The 21,679-nt window shown below is 32.2% G+C and overlaps 3 protein-coding genes across 4 annotated transcripts; all 3 read right to left on the bottom strand.

The window, feature by feature from the left end:
• Nucleotides 1-410: 410 nt before the first annotated feature.
• LOC132163340 (beta-glucosidase 12-like) lies at nucleotides 411-4,522 on the bottom strand. Its single transcript, XM_059573591.1, has 13 exons — nucleotides 4,343-4,522; nucleotides 4,181-4,250; nucleotides 3,433-3,491; nucleotides 3,209-3,284; nucleotides 3,003-3,080; nucleotides 2,825-2,912; nucleotides 2,475-2,730; nucleotides 2,083-2,198; nucleotides 1,672-1,889; nucleotides 1,464-1,495; nucleotides 1,180-1,282; nucleotides 975-1,083; nucleotides 411-579 (listed from the first exon to the last, which is right to left on the bottom strand). Exons 1-13 carry the CDS (start codon nucleotides 4,502-4,504, stop codon nucleotides 411-413), a joined length of 1,536 nt encoding a protein of 511 aa, XP_059429574.1. The 5' UTR covers nucleotides 4,505-4,522.
• Nucleotides 4,523-6,158: 1,636 nt separating this feature from the next.
• On the bottom strand, nucleotides 6,159-12,023 carry LOC132163489 (beta-glucosidase 13-like). Of its 2 annotated transcripts, XM_059573794.1 has the most exons (13): nucleotides 11,842-12,023; nucleotides 11,684-11,753; nucleotides 10,785-10,843; nucleotides 10,542-10,617; nucleotides 10,253-10,330; nucleotides 9,917-10,004; nucleotides 9,539-9,794; nucleotides 8,763-8,878; nucleotides 7,999-8,216; nucleotides 7,607-7,638; nucleotides 7,081-7,183; nucleotides 6,889-6,997; nucleotides 6,159-6,466 (listed from the first exon to the last, which is right to left on the bottom strand). In XM_059573794.1, the coding sequence occupies exons 1-13, from the start codon at nucleotides 12,001-12,003 to the stop codon at nucleotides 6,298-6,300; spliced, it is 1,536 nt and encodes a 511-aa protein (XP_059429777.1). In that variant the 5' UTR covers nucleotides 12,004-12,023; the 3' UTR covers nucleotides 6,159-6,297. The 2 variants fall into 2 exon arrangements, with proteins under 2 accessions (XP_059429777.1, XP_059429778.1); XM_059573795.1 differs by lacking the exons at nucleotides 6,159-6,466; nucleotides 6,889-6,997; nucleotides 7,081-7,183 and adding an exon at nucleotides 7,196-7,245.
• A 783-nt stretch (nucleotides 12,024-12,806) lies between these two features.
• Nucleotides 12,807-17,985, bottom strand: LOC132163283 (beta-glucosidase 12-like). The gene is given in 14 exon segments (XM_059573511.1): nucleotides 12,807-13,152; nucleotides 13,275-13,383; nucleotides 13,471-13,573; nucleotides 13,754-13,785; nucleotides 13,977-13,991; nucleotides 13,994-14,193; nucleotides 14,331-14,446; nucleotides 14,882-15,137; nucleotides 15,297-15,384; nucleotides 15,475-15,552; nucleotides 15,681-15,756; nucleotides 16,417-16,475; nucleotides 17,654-17,723; nucleotides 17,818-17,985. Coding segments are annotated over 14 exon segments (1,539 nt in total). The 3' UTR covers nucleotides 12,807-12,983.
• Nucleotides 17,986-21,679: the final 3,694 nt, after the last annotated feature.

Raw genomic sequence — 21,679 nt, 5'->3', positions numbered from 1 at the left:
TATTAAAAATGATATGGTTATTAAAATTATTATTTGATCAAAATTCAATAATGATCAATCAAAAGTTCAATGGTAATTTTAATAGCCACATTATTTTTAATAGGATATAAGTAAGCCACCTAAAATTACTCGTAAAAGAAATAAACAATGCAAATAAAATGGTCGGAATGGGTTACCAGCTGGTACTAAATCTTTTATTATAATTTTTTTAATAAACTAATATTCATGTCATGTGGTACAACATGATAAAACAAAATTTAATTCGTAAAATTTAATTATTTAATATGCGTTTAGCATCTACAAAAACAATAATCACATTATTTAAAAGAGCAAAAAGATGGAGAACTGATATTTTCAGTTTGTTGATTGGAATTAAACGGTCCAATAATACATAATTGATAATTTCATTTCTATTTCTTGAGGAATTTTTTGAACCAACGAACTGAATGCTTCGGGTGTCTTTTCTGTCCGTTCTTATAGTCTACATAGTTGATGCCAAACCGAACTGTATAACCTGAATTCCATTCGAAGTTGTCCAACAATGACCATGCAAAGTATCCTTTAATATTTACACCATATCTGTTCAAAAAAAAAAAAAATGTCAAACCAAGCATGATACACTTGTGGTGTTGGAAATTGTTAGAAGAGATATGGTGATTCATCCAAAATCTAATGGTAATTTTTTGGTACCATGTCAAAGTGTAGATTTTTTTTTTTACGAGGAACTGTACAAGAGCAACTCTGTGTACCCACCATTGAAAGATAAATCTCAAATCTGTGAATGATCTCCAACACATGAATCGCTTAAATTAATATGGTTTTGCCAGGGGTGTGGATCCAATGAGTTGTTTGCATCCAAGGGGATTTAAACTTTAGATTGATGGTTTTGCCACCAAATTCTAATGTCTTCACCACTTATGTTAACCCCTTTGAGTTTAATCAGAATATATATATATATATATAAAAGCACTTACTTAATAGCCTTGCGAAGATACCAAAGATGGCTATGGTAATACTCAATTCTTTGGTTGTCCACAAGAGCTTCCTTCAGGGACAAGGTTGCATTATCAGCCTCATCAATCCCTACAATATAATTGTAGATATTTAGATTCAAAATAATGACGCCCGGCCATTTCCCATGAAGTTAAGTGAAAATATATAATTGAAAAAACAAATTACCATTCTCAGTAATGTAGATTAGTGGATTATGATACTTCTTCTTTGTGTAAAGCAAAATATCCAGAAATCCTCTAGGATAGACATGGAGCCAATCTGAACCAGCCTGCTTGCGATGTAGAGATCAATGGAAGGTCATTATTTGAGAATTTGCTTATAAACCCTTTCTTTTGTGTGTGTGTGGGTAAGGTCAATAAGACCAACAAATATTATATGTCTTCTACTGTATGTGGACATTTTTACTTTCAATATACCAAAAAAGAAATATAGATTTATTTAGCACATACCGGAGCACCAATGGGAATCCCGTTGCGCTGAGCTGCCACAACAAAAAAGCGCAATCTAGTCATAAGTATAGATCCACAAAAAACATATAAAAATTGAGTTGAAAAAATTAAGGCATATAAGAAAACTTTGTTATATTAATTTTGAATACAATAAATTCCTCCAACGTTATTCTCAAAATTGGTTCAAAGTGTTGTATGATCAACTTACTCGTAAGATTAGCCCTAAAATCTGTCAACCAACTTGCATTTCCAGAATTATGGTGAGGTGTGTTGGCTGCATAATTGGCAGTATAGTAGTTTATTCCTATGAAGTCAAATGATCCTTTTACCAGCTTCAATTGCTTTTTGCTGAACTTGGGCAATCGCTTTCCAACCAGAGACTGCATGCTATGGGGATAATCACCATGTGTCAAAGGGTCCATAAACCTTCAGTAAACCATGTAATATATTACAATTTAGAGGTATAATTTGATCATTTGAAGTTAAATATATATTGGTCAAAGGGTGGCTTTCAACCATTCAATCCCAATTACAATTTTTATTCAAATTAACATTAAAAAACAATTATAACAAATTCTACAAATAAAGGATCCAATCAAACAAATTAAGCAAAAGTTACCATCCAAGCATGAAATCAAGGGCACGTAGCGCGGCATTACGATTGTGCTTGGCATCGGAGAATGGCACCATCCAATGGCTCACTAGCGTAATCCCTATAATGCCTTTTTGTGCGGTCTAAACATAATGAACATTGGTTAAGAAATTCTCCCAATTATATATGCACTAGTAGAGTAAAAAGAATTTGTATTTGACATAATTTACGAACTCAACCCGAAATTAGCAGGTTAAGGTTGATATGTTTAAGTCAATTATTTAAATGAATTGGATTATAATTTACCTATATAGTTTTATACTCATGCCTCGACACAATCCAAACCTCATATATAAATACAAATTGCCACCCCTAACTACAACGATGCATATTGAATATCATTTAGAGTAACATGGAACCTGATAAATTTTCTTGTACACTTGAACAGCAGCTGCATGAGCAAGAAGCTGGTAATGGGAAGTCAAATATGGCTCTGTGCCTGAATCTCCACCGGTGCAGTTCAAATTTTGCCAACTAGAGCATCGACCAGGTGCTAATATCCCTTGTACATAACCACCAACGCTATAGCTCCATGGCTCATTTAGTGTGATCCAATGCTTTACACGGTCACCAAATTCCTTGAAGCAAAGCTCAGCATAATCCCGAAAGTCATCACTGGAAAGTAATTTACATTATATATATTAGGCTGCAAACCCCAGAGTTTGCATTTGGTAATGATTAGAGCTATTATCATGAGTTAGTCACTTACACAATGTGAGGACTTAAGAAACCTCCATACTCATCTTCTAAGGCTTGTGGAAGATCCCAATGAAAAAGTGTCACAAAGGGTTGTAAACCTGCATTTATTAATTGAAAGGAGTGAATTATAAGCGCAAGCTAGACAAGTGGATATGGCATATGATAGAATTATGAGATTGATTTATAACCTTTATTCAGGAGCTCATTGATGAGATTGTTGTAATATTTGATTCCTTCACTGTTCACACCCCCGCTTAGCTTTCCTTCTGCAATTTAGACCCCAAGTGAAATTGTTATAATTGCATAGAAGGGTCGGAAAATAATATTGATTTCAAAACCTTGTACCTTATTCATTGTCTTTTCTATTAGAGATTGATGCAAACGAGAATCTTACTTGGCAACACTCGGGACCAGGAGATTGAGAACCTGTATGCATCTAAACCCATCTTCTTCATAATCCCAACATCTTCCTATAATATATAATATTAAAACAAAATCGTTATCAATTTGTCATGAACACGCTAGTACTTAAACTGGCCTAGACCATTAGAAATGTGATCAAAATACAAGTAATATGTTCCTTAATCTTTATTTATTTTTAAAATATCTTCACTATACCTTGTAGTGATGATATTGATCATTGGCTACATCTCCATTACTGCCATCCGTTATCTTTCCTGCAATTTCAAAGAAATATTATATTCATAAGATATAAAAGATCTTTTACGCACTAGCTACTTTGAGCCTCGTTTTTTAGATATTAATTAAATTATTTTACTGACTCTTTTTTATTAACTTTGTATTGGGTCGGGTCTTTGACCATCTCATCTAAAAATCAATTGGTGTATAATGCAGGAAGCCAAAGTATTTTTTTAGCATTAATCGAAATTGCACCCCGCAAGGCATGTTTTAAGAGCCGTCTAAATGAGCAGAGTGACATTGTTACACCTCAACAATCTGTCCCTCAACATGACACTCCTGCAACTTGAACCCATGACTCTGGCTCTGATACTAGCTATTTGTTGGATCGATTGGTCCTTTGATCATCTATCTAAAAACCAATTGGTGTTTAGTGATGAAAACCAAATCATTTTATGGCATTCGAAATCGCACCCCGCAAGGCACGTTTTAAAAGCCATCAAAGTGAGTAAAGTAACATTATTGCGCACCTCAATACTTTACTTTTTAAATAAATGATAATTTAACATGATATTGAAACAGTGATTTTAAGTTCAACTGTACTTATTTCTACGGGCTTCGATCTCAAGTCATTGTGACTTTGGTATATATCTATATATCTTCATTGACTCATACTTTATTTTCAACAGAGAGAAAGAGAGAGAGAGAGAGATCAGCTGGGAGAGACCTGGATATTTATGGGTGTAAGTATCCCATATACTTGGTCCTCTGCCACCTTCATTTGCTGCACCTTCATACTGGAATTTCAACAACAAATTGGCTTGAGATCGCAGGATACTATGGAACCCTATGATCATACAAACACGTAGGAAACCCATGCAGGACTTACCTGGTAAGACGATGTTGCCGTCCCGAAAATGAAACCGGCCGGGAAACTGCTCCGGTTGAGTGAAGCAGTGTGATGGCTTGGTGTAACAGCAATGCTATTATCAATCAATGAGCCAAGAAAGAGCAGGAGGCCTAGGAGTACTCGATAGCCTTGAAATGCCATGATTTTGGTTATTGTGGATGAGAGGCGCTGCCAGAAATACAGAAATGGATAAGAGAATTAGAATTGCATGTGTAAATATAAGAAATACAGAAAGAAAGAAATGGATAAGAGAAATGACAAGCAATGCTTGAAGAATATCTCCAAGAGTCCAATATATGCTCTAAACCTCTCATATTAGAGCATCTCCAACGCGACAAGAGCTATTTTAGCCAATAAAAAGACTTTCATCTCTATTTTACCTATTTATTTTTTAATATAAATTGCAACATATTATTTGTTTTATTCTGTATTTTTTAAAAAATATTTTTTATTATTATTTTTTAACTCTACCGTTTTCTTCCTCTCTACTCTCTCTCTCTCTCTCTCTCTCTCTCTCGACGAATAAGAGCAATCCAAACCAGCAGAAGAGACATCATATCCCTTATCTCCAACCTTTCTTTTCCACCTTTCCTCCGAAACCCAATCTAATGGATCCCAACACCCAAACCTTTAAAACCCAATACCAGATTCTCTGAAGAACAAAACCCACTTGCCATTGTATCCTCCAAAGACCATGTTGAACTTGTGAGCTTTATATCTCATATTGATAAACTATTAAAAATAAAAAATAAAAATTAATTAATATATTTAAGTAGACTTAAGTTCGTTAACTTAAACTTTTGAGTTAGAAGTGGCAGCTAGTTACTATGCTCAGCAAGTAGCTCAACAATATATATCATATATTAATAAAAAAATAATTCTTTTATCTCTCCTCTAATAAAATTAAATGCTATTGTAATTGAATAAATTTGCCAATTAAATGCTTGCTGGTTGCCTAATATGACCGGACCTGTCAATAAAATTGACCGGAAACGGATCCTCTCCATGACGAATATGACTGGACCCGTCAATAATGCCTTTAATAAATGCATCATTTAAGAACCTTTAATGTTAATAACTTGCTATTGAAGGCTTTTAATTTAGAACAATACGTTGGTTAATAAGAAATTTCGTATTAAATGTTTCATTTTTTTTTCTTAAATATGACAATTAGAAAAAATACAATTTTTTTTTTTTTAAAAAAAAAAATGACCATTAGGAAAATAATTTTTTTAAAAAAAGAAAAAAAATTGATCACTAAAAATAGACAAATTTAGAAAATATGATTGTTAGCAAATGATAAAGTTTAAAAAATATGATTGTTGAAGAAAGAATATTTAAATGGAATAATAAAAGTGAATAGATAAAATGCTGAGCTAAATGTGAATTTTGCTGCTTCAATTTGACATGTGGTTATCATTGAAATTTAAGCCCATTTTGTTGTTGATACAATTTGTTTCTTTCTTTTAGTCCCATTGGTGGACTAGAGTTTAATTATATATAAAAAAAATAAAATAATAATAATAATAATAATAATAATAATAATAGAATATGTTTGGATACTATGATTTTTTTTCTTCTTATAATTCTTTTATAAACTAATGTGATAGGCTATATATTAGTGTCATGGGGTACAATATGAATAACAAAAAATAAAATTAAAAAAATTAAAAAATAAATTCAATTATTTAGTCACTAATGTGGTAAGTGTCATGTGCACTATAATTATCTTAGCAACACTCATTGTAAACAATCATTTATTTTCTCGTTTCTCTAAGTATAAAAGGCACTTCTCACGCATATATGTATAATGTATTCGATTATATTAAACAAGAATTCGACTCTCTATACACAAACAATAAACACATGTGTTTATTGTAAACGGCCGGTCCAAAATTAACAGATAGTTGATAATTATATGAGCATCGGCATGTCTATTTCTTGAGGAAATTCTTGAACCAACGGGCTGAAAGCTTTGGATGTCTTTTCAATCCGTTCTTATAATCTACATAGTTTATGCCAAACCGAACTGTGTAACCCGCATTCCATTCAAAGTTGTCTAGCAATGACCATGCAAAGTATCCTTTAATATTTACGCCATCTCTGTTTAAAAAAAAAAAAAAGAAAAAAGAAAAGTCAAAGCCAGCAAGGCACATTTGTGGTGTTGGTGCTAGCAATTTGAATATAGTAGTATTACACATACTTCTACTCCTATACTCCTGTATGCATACACCTTGACATGACACAAAAAAATTACCATTAGATTTTGAGTGAATCATTATTGAATTTTAGATTTAATGTGATTTTCCATGTCATGTCAGAATATTGTACCCACCCTTGAAGGATAAATTGTAGACACCCATGTAACACGCCCTCATGCGATCACCACTTCATTGGGAGTGTGGTTCCAATAAATTGTTTGCATTAAAGTGAATTCAAACTTTAGACTTGACAGTGATGCTACCAAAATCTAAAGCCTTCAAATTTTTAAGCGAAAGGAAAAATATATATCGTTAAGTACTTACTTAATAGCCTTGCGAAGATACCAAAGATGGCTATAATAATACTCAATTCTTTGGTTGTCCACTAGGGCTTCCTCAAGGGACAAGGTGGCATTATTCACCTCATCAATCCCTACAATATAGTTGAAAACTAATGACCCATTTGCCATGAAGTTATGTGAAAATAATTGAAACAAGAGAAAAAGGAAAAATTACCATTCTCGGTAATATAGATTAGTGGATTATGATACTTCTCCTTCATGTAAAGCAAAAGATCCAGAAATCCTCTAGGATAGACACGGAGCCAATCTGACGCAGCCTGTGATGTAGAGAAAATGGAGTCTCAATTTTCTCTGAGAATTTGCTCAAACCCTAGCTTTCCTGTGTGTGTAAGGTAAAGATTGATATATTTTGCAATCAAATAGCTATCCATAGTTTGGTCAATGATTGTTTTATGAGGCTACCTACTTTATGTTATATTTATTTATTTTGGTGGACTGACATTGTATGCAATTTCACTAAAAAAAAAAGTAATAATACTCTTCACACTCATTTTACATAGGTTGACTTGGTGTTTTAAGTGGTTTTCTTTTTACTTTTTTTATTATTATTATTTTTAAGTAGCTAATATGTGAAGTCACTTAAATTAACATGCAATGTTAACCACTGTGAAATGCTTGTCAGGTGTAGCTAACTAGCTATACTCCGAAAAAAAAAAAATGTAGATTTATTTAGCACACACCGATGGACCAATGGGGATCCCGTTGCGCTCAGCTGCCAAAACAAAAAAGTTAGTTAGTATAAGATACACAACAAATACATAAAAATTAAAATAAAGTTTTACAGCAAATTGGGTTGAAGAAATCACGTGCTAATAAGCTAACTAAATTAACTCAATCTATTAAACTTACATATGTACATCTAAAATGCATGCATATAATTCTCATATGCATTTTTTAAAATACATGTGAAAATCACAGTCTATTAAAAATGCATACGAGAATACTTTTTAATTTATAGGAATTTCGAATACATATGAGCTTAATAGATCGTGTTATAAGAAATTACTCCAACTCAAATTGAAAGAAAACTTGATTCTAGATATTAGTTCAAGTGTTAGTATCTGGTTATTACTCGTAAGGTTAGCAAGAGAATCTTTTGAGTAGCTTGCATTTCCAGAATTAAGGTGAGCTGCGTAGGCTGCATAATTGGTAGTATAGTAGTTTAATCCGATGAAGTCAAATGACCATTTTACCAGCTCTGATTGCTCTTTGGTAAACTTGGGTAATCGCTTTCCAACGAGAAATTGCATGCTATGGGGATAGTCACCATATGTCAAAGGGTCCAAAAACCTAAAGTAAACCATAGAATATTACACTTTAGAGGTCATTTTTATAATTTCACCTTTAAAAAAAAAAAAAAAAAAAACATTATAATGAACATGATATTACAATTTTTATTCAAATTTAAATAATAAAAAAAAAATCACAACAAATTCTTCAAATAAAGGGTCGTTTTTGGTTTGTAGTTTCTTAACATGCGATTTTAAAACATGAATTTTTAAAAAACTCAATTAGGTTTTTAGTAAAATTGCGATTTAACCTTTCAAATCACAATTTAGCATTTAAAATCATACATTTTTAAAAACGCACCCCCTTACTTGCAATTTGAAAACACGTATTTTTTTATATTTTCAAATAGCAAATTTTAAAAAATGCACTTCCAAATGACAAGCTTTCTACAATTATGTTTAAAATTGTACTTTTATCATTAAAAATTGTAGTGTCAAACAACCTCTTAAAAAAAAATTAAAACTAAAATTAAAAATTAAAAAATTAAAAAAATTAAAACAAAAAAACAAAAAAAACAAAACAAAAAATAAAAAATAAAACCCTTACCAACCCAACATGAAATCGAGGGCACGTAGCGCGGCATTACGATGGTGCCTGGCATTAGAGAATGGAATCATCCAATGGGAATTTAGCGTTATCCCTATAACACCTTTTTGCGCTGCCTAAACATAATGAACATTGATTAAGAAATTCACCCAATTATGTAGACGTAGAGTAAAAAGAATTTGTATTTGAAAGTTCGAATAATAACCAATTAGCAGATGTATGTGTAACAAAAACTGTATCTATCAAATTTGAAAAATATGTGTAAAGGTTAGCAAAAACTTTGGCGGTCTTTACAAACGTTAAGGTTTGTAATTTTTAAATCTACGAATCTGAAAATTAGCAAGTTAGCATTGAAGAGCAATACCAGTTTAATTAAATAAGTTGAGCTATGATTGACTTATATAGTCTTATGTATACTAAAGTTTCGACACGGTCCAAATCTAACACGCGACATTTATAGTCAATAATTTTTTATACGATCGGCAAACCCAACTAGATTTAACACGAAATTAGCAGATTATGGTTGATGCGATTTAAGGGGCCTAAGTCACCCCATTTGATTAAATGAATCGAATATGAGTTAAATTATATAATTTTATACTCATACCTCGACATATCTTAAATCAGACACTCAACCCTAACTAAGAGAGGTTTTTCATATAATTACCCACACAAGTTTTGGGCCCTATGCCACTGCAATCATTCATAATGAATATCATTTATCTTCTAAATTTTTTTTACGTTAATAATGAATATAATTTAGAGTGACATGGAACCTGATATTTTTGCTTATACGCTTGAACAGCGGCTGCATGAGCGAGAAGCTGGTAATGGGCGACCAAATATGGCTCTGTGCCTGAATCTCCACCGGTGCAGTTCATATTTAACCAACTAGAACATCGACCAGGTGCTATTTGCCCGCTTGCATAACCACCAACACTGCAGCTCCATGGCTCATTTAGTGTGATCCAATGCTTTACACGGTCACCAAATTCCTTGAAGCAAAGCTCAACGTAATCCCGAAAGTCATCACTAAAAAGTAACGTGGGCACACATATATACATAAATTAGATTGCAACCCAAAGGAATTATGATATTACTATTACGAAGAAAAAAAAGGGGGCGGACAACGTGATCATGAGATATTCACTTACACAATTTGAGGACTTAAGAAACCTCCATACTCATCTTCTAAGGCTTGGGGAAGATCCAAATGAAAAAGTGTCACAAAGGGCTTTAGACCTTCATTTGGTAAGAGAAGAGTGAATTATAAGTGCAAGATATATAAGTGAATGACACATGATAGAAGATAAATATTATTCTTCATGCTTACTTCACATCGATTGACATAATGTGATTTAAGTGGCTTTTTATGCTAGTCATTTAAAACATGTCATCCACATTAATTAATACAGAGTACAAAATAAGTATGATAAATAAGTGTGAAGAATAACCTTATTCTTGATAAAACTATTAGATTCATGTATTACCATTATTCAGGAGCTCATTGATGAGGTTGTTGTAATATTTGATTCCTTTCCTGTTCACACCCCCACTTAGCTTTCCTTCTGAAATGTAGACCCAAATTAAATTGTTATAATTACACACACACACATATATATATATATATATATATATATATATATATATATATAGAAGGGTCAGAAAATAATATTGATTTCAAAACCTTGTACCCTATTATTGTCTTTTCTATTTTATCTGAATTTTTATGGAAGAAAGTAACTAAAGATTGATGCAAACGAGATTAATCGATCTTACTTGGCAACACTCGGGACCATGAGATGGAGAACCTGTAAGCATCTAAACCCATCTCCTTCATAATCCCAACATCTTCCTATAATATATAAAAACAATAAAATGCATGTAAAAACAAAATTGTTATCAGATTGTCACGAGCACGCCAGGCCTTGGAATGGCTTAATTAAAGCATTAGAATTAAGGGGATCAAAAAACAAGTGACATGTTCTTTAATTTTCTTCATATTATGTGCACTATATATACCTTATAGTGATGATATTGGTCAACTGCGACATCTCCATTACTGCCATCCTTTATCCTTCCTGCAATTACATATAAATCTTATATTCGTAACTTGTAAGATATCGATATAAAAGATTTCTATGCGCTACTTTTTAGCCTTGCTTTTGAGATGTTAATTAAATAATTAATTTTTTTTATAGTTTTAATTTTTAAATAAGTGATGATTTAACATAATATTATTTTGATTTCAAACCTTTATTCTACAGTACTTTGCCGTCATTTCAATAAATATTGAGACTATGGTGATGTGTACGAATGGACAAGGATCCTCTCTCCCTCGGTAGTTATAATTCTTGAATTTTCCTTTCCCATCTCTACCAAAAAACATTAAAAAAAAAAAAAAATTTTAAAAAAGAAAGATATTTTCCTATGCTTATAAGTACTAGTATCTAACCCAATATTATTGCACTCTCTCTCTCTCTCTCTCTCTCTCTATATATATATATATATAATCAGGGTATTCGACTAAATCCTCAAAAACACAACATGCAAAACATTCTCTCCACACGAATTTGATAAAAGATATGATAGGGGCTTAATTAATTACCCTCTATTTAAGATCCAACTTTTACTTAAAGTAGCACAAAGTTATATAAGAGTTGTATCAAGTTCAAATTTAAAATTTCAAAAATAAAACAAAAATTAAAACATATATTCACAAAAATTGAGTCTTAATGGAGTTCATTCGATAAAGTTTAAAATTTTATCAGCAGGCATGGCCCCAATTCATTGTTTGCATTGAAGGAGCTAGGTAAAATCTTAAGCCTAATAATACTTCTTAAGGTACTAGGTTAATATTGCATTCAATATTGGTAATTACTCGTAGTTTGTTTGAAAGAGAGAGAGAGAGAGAAAGAGACCTGGATATCTATGGGCGTAAGTATCCCATATACTTGGTCCTCTGCCACCTTCATGTGCTGCACCTTCATACTGGATTTCAAAAACAAATTAAATTGGCATATATATATATATATGAATCCCTATTATGATACAAATACGTAGGAAACTCAGGACTTACCTGGTAAGCCGCCGATGCAGTTCCGAAAATGAAACCCGCCGGAAAACTGCTCCGGTTGAGTGAAGCAGTGTGATGCCTTAGTTTAACAGCAATGCTATTATCAATCAATGAGCCAACAAAGACCAGGAGGCCTAGAAGTAGTCGATAGCCTTGAAATGCCATAACTTATTTTTCTAATTAAGGGAGAGGCTCTTTACTTCATGGGCTTTTATGAAGGAGTAGATATATATATAGAGTAATGAATTCTTCCTAGATTCCTCCTATAATTCTAAAGTTATCTAAAATATGATGTGACTTTTAAAATTACAATTAAATTTGAGATATAATTGATTGACTTTTGATTTACTGGTGATTTTAAATGCCACATCACATTATGAATGATTTTAAGAAGACTCTAAAAAGACTTATAACATTACTCGTAAATGTATTACTTATGACTAATTTTAGTTAGTATCTGTTTATTATATTGGAAAGATATTTTTGTCTCAAATATAATTAACTCTAATTTAAAGGGTCAAAATATTAAAATATTTCTTTTTAGCTCTGATCTCCGTGAAAAAATTAGAAAGCACGAAAAATACAGATTTAAAGAGCATTATATTCACTTCCCATATGTTATTTGATCTCTTTTTTTTTTTTTTCTTCTCCAAAAGAAAACAGCCTGCTGTCTGCAGAGTGCATATTTAGGGATTCTAAATTTGTACATAGGTTGGGGACATCGAGACGATAACGTTGGAAATAGTTTTTGGCCACAAGTTGACATGTGGTTGCATTGAACTTTAGGCCCATCAGTTTGATGTTCATACAATTTGTTTCTTTTATTTTAGTCTCACTGGTGGACTAGAGTAGAGTTTATATATATAAAAATGTTCCATTGATTGGAATTAAGAAAATGCATTGATCGAGAGGTTGGCCATGAGACGGCACTGAGAGGTTTTTTTTTTTGAGTGCCGTCTCGTGTAGAATGTATAAAACGATTATTATTTAACTTGCGTCTGTACACAAACAATAATCACATTATTTATTTAAAGAGCATAAAGATGGAGAAGAAATTATATCTTCAGTTTATTGATTGGAACTAAACTGTCCAATATTTATAGATATATAGTTGATAATTATATGAACATTAATTTCCATCATGTCTACTTCTTGAGGAAATTCTTGAACCAATGGGCAGAAAGCTTAGGGTGCCTTTTCAATCCGTTCTTATAGTCCACAAAGTTGATGCCAAACCGAACTGTGTAACCTGAATACCATTCGAAGTTGTCCAACAATGACCACGCAAAGTATCCTTTAATGTTTACGCCATCCCTGTTCCCAAATTGAAAAAATAAATAATAAATAAAAGTCAAAGCCAACATTAATATTTGGGAGCAAGAAACATGGATCTAGAGAGAGATTGAAAAGTAGCATTACTCATATTAAATGCTTACTTGATAGCCTTACGAAGATACCAAAGATGCCTATAGTAATACTCAATTCTTTGGTTGTCCACTAGGGCTTCCTCAAGCGACAAGGTGGCATTATTGACCTCATCAATCCCTACAATATAGTTGTAGATATTTAGGTTCAAATGGCCCATTTGCCATGAAGTTATGTAAAAATAATTGAAAAAAAAAAAAAAATTACCATTCTCAGTAATGTAGATTAGTGGATTATGATACTTCTCCTTTGTGTAAAGCAAAAGATCTAGAAATCCTCGAGGATAGACATAGAGCCAAGTTGAAGCAGCCTGCGATATAGAGAAATTAATGGAGGGTCATTATTGTATGATCAGAATTTTCCCAAACCCTTTCCTTTGTGTGTGTATGGTCAATAAGACCAACGTACAAATATTGCATGCCTTCTACTGTGGACGTTTTTACTTTCAATACACCAAAAAAAAAAAAAAGTAAATTTATTTAGCACACACCGGAGCACCAATGAGGATCCCGTTGCGCTCAGCTGCCACAACAACAAAAATACGCGGTTTAGTTATAACTATAGATCCATAAGAAACACATAAAAATTGGGATTAAGTTAGTTTTCTTCAAATTGAGTTGAACGAATTACATGCATATGAGAAAAATTCTTCCAACTCAATTTAAACTAAAACTTTATTCTAAAAATTGGTTCACAATGTTGTATCTACTTACTAGTAAGATTAGCAAGGAATCTGTCAGGTAGCTTGCATGTCCAGAATTAAGGTTTGGTGCGTAGGCTGCATAATTGGCAGTATAATAGTTTACTCCGATGAAGTCAAATGACCCTTTTACCAACTTGGACTGCTCTTTGCTGAACTTGGGCAATCGGTTTCCAGCCAAAGACCTCATGCTATGGGGATAGTCACCATTTATCAAGGGATCCATAAACCTGCAGTAAATTAACCATGAAATATATTACAATGTTTATTTAAATTAACATTTTTTTAAAAAAAAAAAAAAAGGGGGGGGGGGTTTAACAAATTCTTTAAATACAAGGGCCAATCGAACAAATTAAGCAGAAGTTACCATCCAAACATGAAATCAATGGCACGTAGCGCGGCGTCACGGTTGTGCTTGGCATCAGAGAATGGCACCATCCAGTGGCACACTAGGGTAATCCCTATAACACCTTTTTGTGATGCCTGGACGTAATGAAACACTGGTTAATAAATTCTCCCAATTGTGCAACATCGGCAGAGTAAAAGGAATTTGTATTTGATGTTTGGATAATAACCAATTTTAGTAGGTGTGTAACAAAAACTGTATCTATCAAACTTGACAAATATGTGCCAAGATTGACAAAAACGTTGGCTGTCCAAACCTTTTGGGGGCATACACCACTGTAACTATATAGGGCTAAGAATTTCTAACACAATTAATGAATTTGACACAAACTCAACACAAAATTAGTATAAGTTTGTCATTTAATTAAATAACTCAGGTTATATATAGTTGATCTATATAATTTTTATACTTATGCTTTGACACGACCTGAATCCGACAGGTGAATGTGAATTGACACCCTTGCTAACTGCAATCATACGTATAGAATATCATAATTTAGAGTAACATGAAACCTGGTATTTTTGCTTGTACACTTGAACAGCGGCTGCATGAGCAAGAAGTTGGTGATGGGTAGCCAAATATGGCTCTGTGCCTGAATCTCCACCAGTGCAGTTCAGATTTTGCCAACTAGAACATCGACCAGGTGCTAATTGTCCATTTGCATAACCACCAACACTGTAGCTCCACGGCTCATTTAATGTGATCCAATGTTTTACACGGTCCCCAAATTCCTTGAAGCAAAGCTCAACGTAATCTCGATAGTCATCACTAAAAAGTAACATAAACACACATATATACATAAATTAGAACCCGAGTTTGCATTTGTTCATGATTAAAGCTAATATATTAAAATAATTTTTTTAAAAAAAAAAAAGTCTACTGATCTGATGGACAAAAGGGAAAGACAACGTGCAGTTAGTCACTTACACAATGTGAGGACTTAAGAAACCTCCATACTCATCTTCTAAGGCTTGGGGAAGATCCCAATGAAAAAGTGTCACAAAGGGTTGTAAACCTGCATTTATTAATTGAAAGGAGTGAATTATAAGCGCAAGCTAGACAAGTGGATATGGCATATGATAGAATTATGAGATTGATTTATAACCTTTATTCAGGAGCTCATTGATGAGATTGTTGTAATATTTGATTCCTTCACTGTTCACACCCCCGCTTAGCTTTCCTTCTGCAATTTAGACCCCAAGTGAAATTGTTATAATTGCATAGAAGGGTCGGAAAATAATATTGATTTCAAAACCCTGTACCCTATTTACTGACTTTTCTATTAGAGATTGATGCAAACGAGAATCTTACTTGGCAACACTCGAGACCATGAGATGGAGAACCTGTATGCATCTAAACCCATCTCCTTCATAATCCCGACATCTTCCTATAATATATAATATATAAGATGAAACAAAAAAAATTGTTGTCAAATTGTCACGAACAGTTCGCTATAGGCCTTAATTAAACTGTCATAAAGCATTCGAAAGGTTACCAAAACACAGCTGACATGTTCTATAAATTTTTATTATGTGCACTATATGCAGTGGCACGTTGTGGCCAACATGGACCGTGCCCCCACAATATGTTTAAAAAAACTCTACTTTATAAGAGAAAATTTTAACTAATTGATCAATGGCCCCTACTGCACAAGAAAATAAAATACTTCTCTCCCAAATTGCATCTTTGCTTTTTTCTTTTTTTTTTTTGTTTAATTGTTTTCTATTAGACCAATTTTTTTATAGTTTTCTTCCAAAGCAAGTGGTTGTTTTTATGGTTTTCTCTTCAATTGCATTTGTGCCTTCCAACTGCAATTTTTTTCTTTTTTTCTTTTTTTAATGATTAGGCCAGTTTTTCTATTATTTGTATAATAAGATATTTTCTAGTTACTAATATTGTTTATTTTTGTTTTGAAATTATTTGATCGAGTTACTAAACTGTTGCACCATAAATTAGAGAACATGTCCGTTTTAATTAGCTTTTTATAAATATTTGAGCAGCTCTTACAATAAGAATTATTTAGCTTCACCACCGATATAATTAGTACCTTATAGCGATGATATTGATCGACAGCTACATCTCCATTACTGCCGTCCTTTATCCTACCTGCAATTTCATATAAATCTTAATTATATTCGTAAGATATAAAACAGATTTCTCTGCGCTACTTTGAGCCATAAGTACTTAACCAATTAAGTACTAGTGCACATGCCAATCAACCCAAATACAGACAAAAAAAAAATGCTGACAAGTTTGTTCTTTTTACGATAAGTTCATGTCAAGATGAAAAGTAAATGTTGAGACATGGAGCAAGACATATATAAAGACAAAGGATTCAGCTTACCATTGGCCTCACACGATTCCAAGAGCCAATAAAATTAATCCCTAGGCTAGGGTAAAACTAATTCATATATATATATATATCATCTTGTTATCTTGTACAAGTATTTGTAATTCATTAAGAACATGTGTAACATGTTTTTTCTATATATTTTCTTTTAGTGAGTTTGTGTTAGGGTAGGCACTAGCTAGGCACGAAACCCAATTGGGTTTTGACCTTAAGATATTTATGCATGTTATGTAATTCGATTTTTTTTATATATATATATATATATATATATATAACATAATATATATCATAGAGAAATCTTGAGTTTCATTTCACATTTTAAACTTCTGATTTTATTTTATGGGATGATTTGACAAATTCAAAGTTTGAATTTAGGACTTTGGATTCTGATATCATGTTAAATCATTATTTATCCAAAAAGCTAGCTTAAACTGATAGAAAAATGTAAATTTATAGCATATTTGAGATTGTGTTTGAAAAATAGAGTTTTTGAGTCAAAAAGTGCGTTTTGGCAATTTTTAGAGTAAAAAAGTCAAATAATTGTACTTTTAAAATTTTTTACCAAACATGCCAACTTTTATTTAGCACAACTTGTTAAGTACTAAAAATACTTTTTAACCTCTCTAATGGATCCATTAAAGCCCTTCAACAAAAACCAATTTGACCCTGAATTTTTCCATTTTTTTAACAAAAGCTGTGGCATGCAAGAGCATACTTTCACTCCCCCACGCCTTGTTGTTTATGTAAGAACTTAAGGACAACGGAAAAGGAAAGCCATTTAAAGTCGTCCAATGACCTTTGCATTAATTTCATTATTTTTTGTACCAAAAAGAAAAACAGTGCATAAAGAAAGAAGTTAATAACCCAATATTGCAGACAATATTGGTAAATCATACTTTGTTTGAGAGAAATAGAGAGAGAGAGAGAGAGACACCTGGATATCTATGGGTGTAAGAATCCCATATACTTGGCCCTTTGCCATCTTCATTTGCTGCACCTTCATACTGGATTTCAAAACCAAATTTGCTTGACATCTCAAGAAACTTGAAGAAAAACTCTATTATGATACAAGTACGTAGGAATTAACCTAAGAGTTACCTGGTAAGACGCAGACGCAGTCCCGAAAATGAATCCGGCCGGAAAACTGCTCCGGTTGAGGGAAGCAGTATTGTTAATTAGGCTTGGTGTAACAGCAATGCTATTATCAATCAATGAGCCAAGAAAGACCAGAAGGCCTAGGAATACTCGATAGCCTTGAAATGCCATAGCTGATTTTGGTTATTGTTGGGAGGCACTGGCAATGCCTTTTATAGATAAAAAAGCAAAGAAAAGGACAAGGAAAGTGACACACAATACGTAAAGATAACTCGCACTCTCTCACTTCTTCACTTCTTCATATGGTTACTTGAGAAATCAGAAAAGTCATACATGATCACATTGATTGGGTAGGTATTGGTTCAAAATTTATTTGGACAGATAGAAATTTATTTGAACAAATAGATCTCTTATAGCTAGACTCTTTTAAATTTGCTGTCCAAATTGTTGTTGTAGATCGATCCTTGACAAATTCTATGGCGACCGAAATCTTATTTAGTAATCTCCCACGTGCCAATTTACCAAATTTTAACCCACTATACAGTAATGTAAAATCAAATTTACAATAGTTGTGCTTAATCATAGGAGATTGATGATCATTAGATTCAAGAACTTATTATTAAAGCATTTTAAAAAGAGAAATGTTACATATCACACCAATATTTCATTACTATTTTAACATACCAACGTAGCAGTGTATTTCTGATCTAAGAATATATTGACACTGTCAGATCAGCATATATAGAACATTAGAACTCTTTCTTTTTTTTAAGCAAACTAACTACCATTCTTCCAAAGAATATCTTAATATCATATTAATTAGCAATTGGTAGTGTGAAATCTCAAGGCCAGGATTTTCTACGAGCCACTCGCGCGACAAAGAAAAGCATGCATTGGTCTATGTGTATATTATATATATACTTCTCGATCTTTAATCTGTGACAACTACAAGTCCAATGTCCAAAAACACAAGAAGAAAAGGAAATCTTATTTAAATTTAAATTTATAAATGTTAATTAATGAAACAAAAAGTCAAGAATAATGAATTTTCCTCGAACAAATAAATCGTCTGGGGCATATGATATTGACCCTATAAGAATGACATTTTTGCGTATTAGACCCGGCCGGTGCAAAACGCATGGCCTATCTACCACATCTCAAAATTATTGACACTTTCAAAAGAATCAAAACTGGTGGGCTTAGTTTTTGAGTTGTGATTGATTATGACGGTCCACTGACCCTTAGTTTAGTCACATTTTTCTTCATTAATTTGATATATATATATATATATACACACACAATTAGGGATGGACCGCAATGATATGGACTAGTTTATTAATTTGTACTATTAAAAACAAATCAGTAAATTTATTGCAAAGTTTTAATATTAAAAAACAATGAAATTATTTGTAATTTCTCAAGCCATCAATATAATTATACGGTGATCTATATATATATATATATATATATATATATTCAAATTCATATAAGCATTTTAAAATCCTAAAGATAATTAAATTTGGAGCAAATGAACTTGTTTTATATATTATACGTAGGCAGTAGGCACATACTAGTTGATTGGATAGGCATATTTTTCATGTATTAATTAAAGATAACTTTACCAATAGATAATCAAATTAATATTACCACTTTCATATGCTAAAGATAATGGTTTCAAAAAATAAAAATATAATAATAATGCTAAAGATAATTAGGTTAGCCAATGAACTTGTCGTATCCACGTAAGCCCATATATATAATAGCATATAGGTGGTTGGATAGGGATAAGGCTCTCAAAAAATGGGGCCTCTTTGGACGGAGTCCTAATTTTGGAATGATTATATTCTTCGAAATGCTACAATTTTACTTTGTACCATACTTTTATATTTACCATAATAACCAACATAATGCCTCAGGTTCAAGCTGCATGTCAGGTTTAGATCGTGTGGAAGTATGGGTATAAGACTATATAGGTCAACACTAACCTTACCCATTTAATTAAATAAATTAATCAGACTCCTCAACTCTTACTCTTTAATTATGTGTCAAGTTCGCGAGTCATGTTAAAAATTATCAAATCTTACCTCATAGTCATATATATATATATATATATATATATATAGGTCCATCTAATTAGATGAAGTTTACTCTAAATTTACTCAATTAAGGTAGGTTTTTTTTTTACCACGTCCATTGCAAAACTCTTTCCATAAAAATCTTCTACAAATATTCGGCGTGGTTGAAACCATAAGATATTGGATTTGCAGTTTTTTTCTCTTATTAAGGGTTACAATAACCACAAATTAAATTGAATTATGCAAACATTTATTTTCTCGTCATATATATATATATATGCGTGCGCCTCCACAATTGAAGCAAAGATCCAGTGGCCGAAACAAGATTGTTGGGAGGAAAAGTCTTATAAATAGATAGAATTTTAGACTCAGCAATAATTACAAAGTCATATAAGTTTATCCTATAAAGAAATTAACTTACTTCAAAAAAACAAAATTAATGGTCCAAGAAAACGCGATCTTTCTGTACATATATACATGGGTATAGCTTTTGTAACACATTGGAAAAATGATTAGTTCACTTTAGAAAAGTGTTCATAAGTGCTTTATAAGCAATTATAAGAAACTCCATTAATTGATTCTGCGTTGTAATTTCTGTTTTGGGTTGAGCCCACCCGTATTTTTAGGTCTCCCACTCTCTCTTCCTTTCGAATCAAGACTGAAAACGACACCCCCTTGTAACATTCTCCCTAATTCAATTTTTTTTTTTTAAAAAAAAAAAAAAACACCCACCAATTACAATTTAACTAGCCTTTATCGAGTGATAGCATGCATATGTGACATCTTTCTCACATATATTGGAGAGATGATTAACCCACATGGCACATATATAGAGTTAAAATTATAATGATCAACCCACATAAAGTGGGTAGATTATAAAGAGTTTATGGGTGTTAAATTTTGTATTAGTTCCTAGTTTTTAGGTGAAATTAAACTTTATATATAATTTAAGAAACTCCAATTATAACTTGACTAACCCTTTTAAAATGATAGCAAATATAGCTAGCACTTTCCCAGAGTCATCTTTCCGTGTGGCGCTACAACTTCTCTTGCCAAACTTATCAAAGCACATGATCTATCTCATTCATAAAACGAGTAGAATGGGCCTAAAAATTGACTCTTCCTACAACCTCAAAATTATGGAATTTTATCTCTAATCGATCGACATTGACACCTAGGGCATTTCTTTTACTTTTTTTTATCTTGTTTATGAACAATATTTTCAACCTAGCTAGCTAGAACGACATTGGCAACATCTTATCTGCACGTATTTTCCATTGACAAATTGTTTGTCAATGGAAAATAAGTGCAGATAAGATGTTGCCAATGTCTTTCTCGTGGAAGTCGAAAATATTATTCATAAACAAAATTAAAATAATAGAAATAAAAAATCCAATGCATGGGACGTGGACCAATTTTTCATTTTAGTTAATAAGTTATTCGCAATGTTAATTGTGACAAATATTCAAACTTAAATTTTTTTTAGACTACTGTAAGTCCTAATAAATCTATTGAATATTCAATATGCCAAGTTGAGAAGTACTAGAGAACCAAACAAATGAACCCAAAAAAAATTTATAAACTGACGTGGCAAGGGTTTTTAAAAATTAAAAAAAAAAAATGTAATTCTCTCTCCCTTGTCTGCCACTCGCGGTCTGCCACGTCAGTTTGAAAATTTTTCTGAGTTCATTTGTTTGACTCCCTAGCACTTCCCCGCCAAGTTAGTATTATCCAAAAAAAAAAAGAAAAAAAAATGTTTTATTTTAACAGGAGTGTGAGAAACGAGATTA

Source organism: Corylus avellana, chromosome ca10 (genome assembly GCF_901000735.1).
Source record: "Corylus avellana chromosome ca10, CavTom2PMs-1.0".
Taxonomy (NCBI): domain Eukaryota; kingdom Viridiplantae; phylum Streptophyta; class Magnoliopsida; order Fagales; family Betulaceae; genus Corylus; species Corylus avellana.
This window is presented reverse-complemented; position numbering and strand designations above follow the sequence as displayed.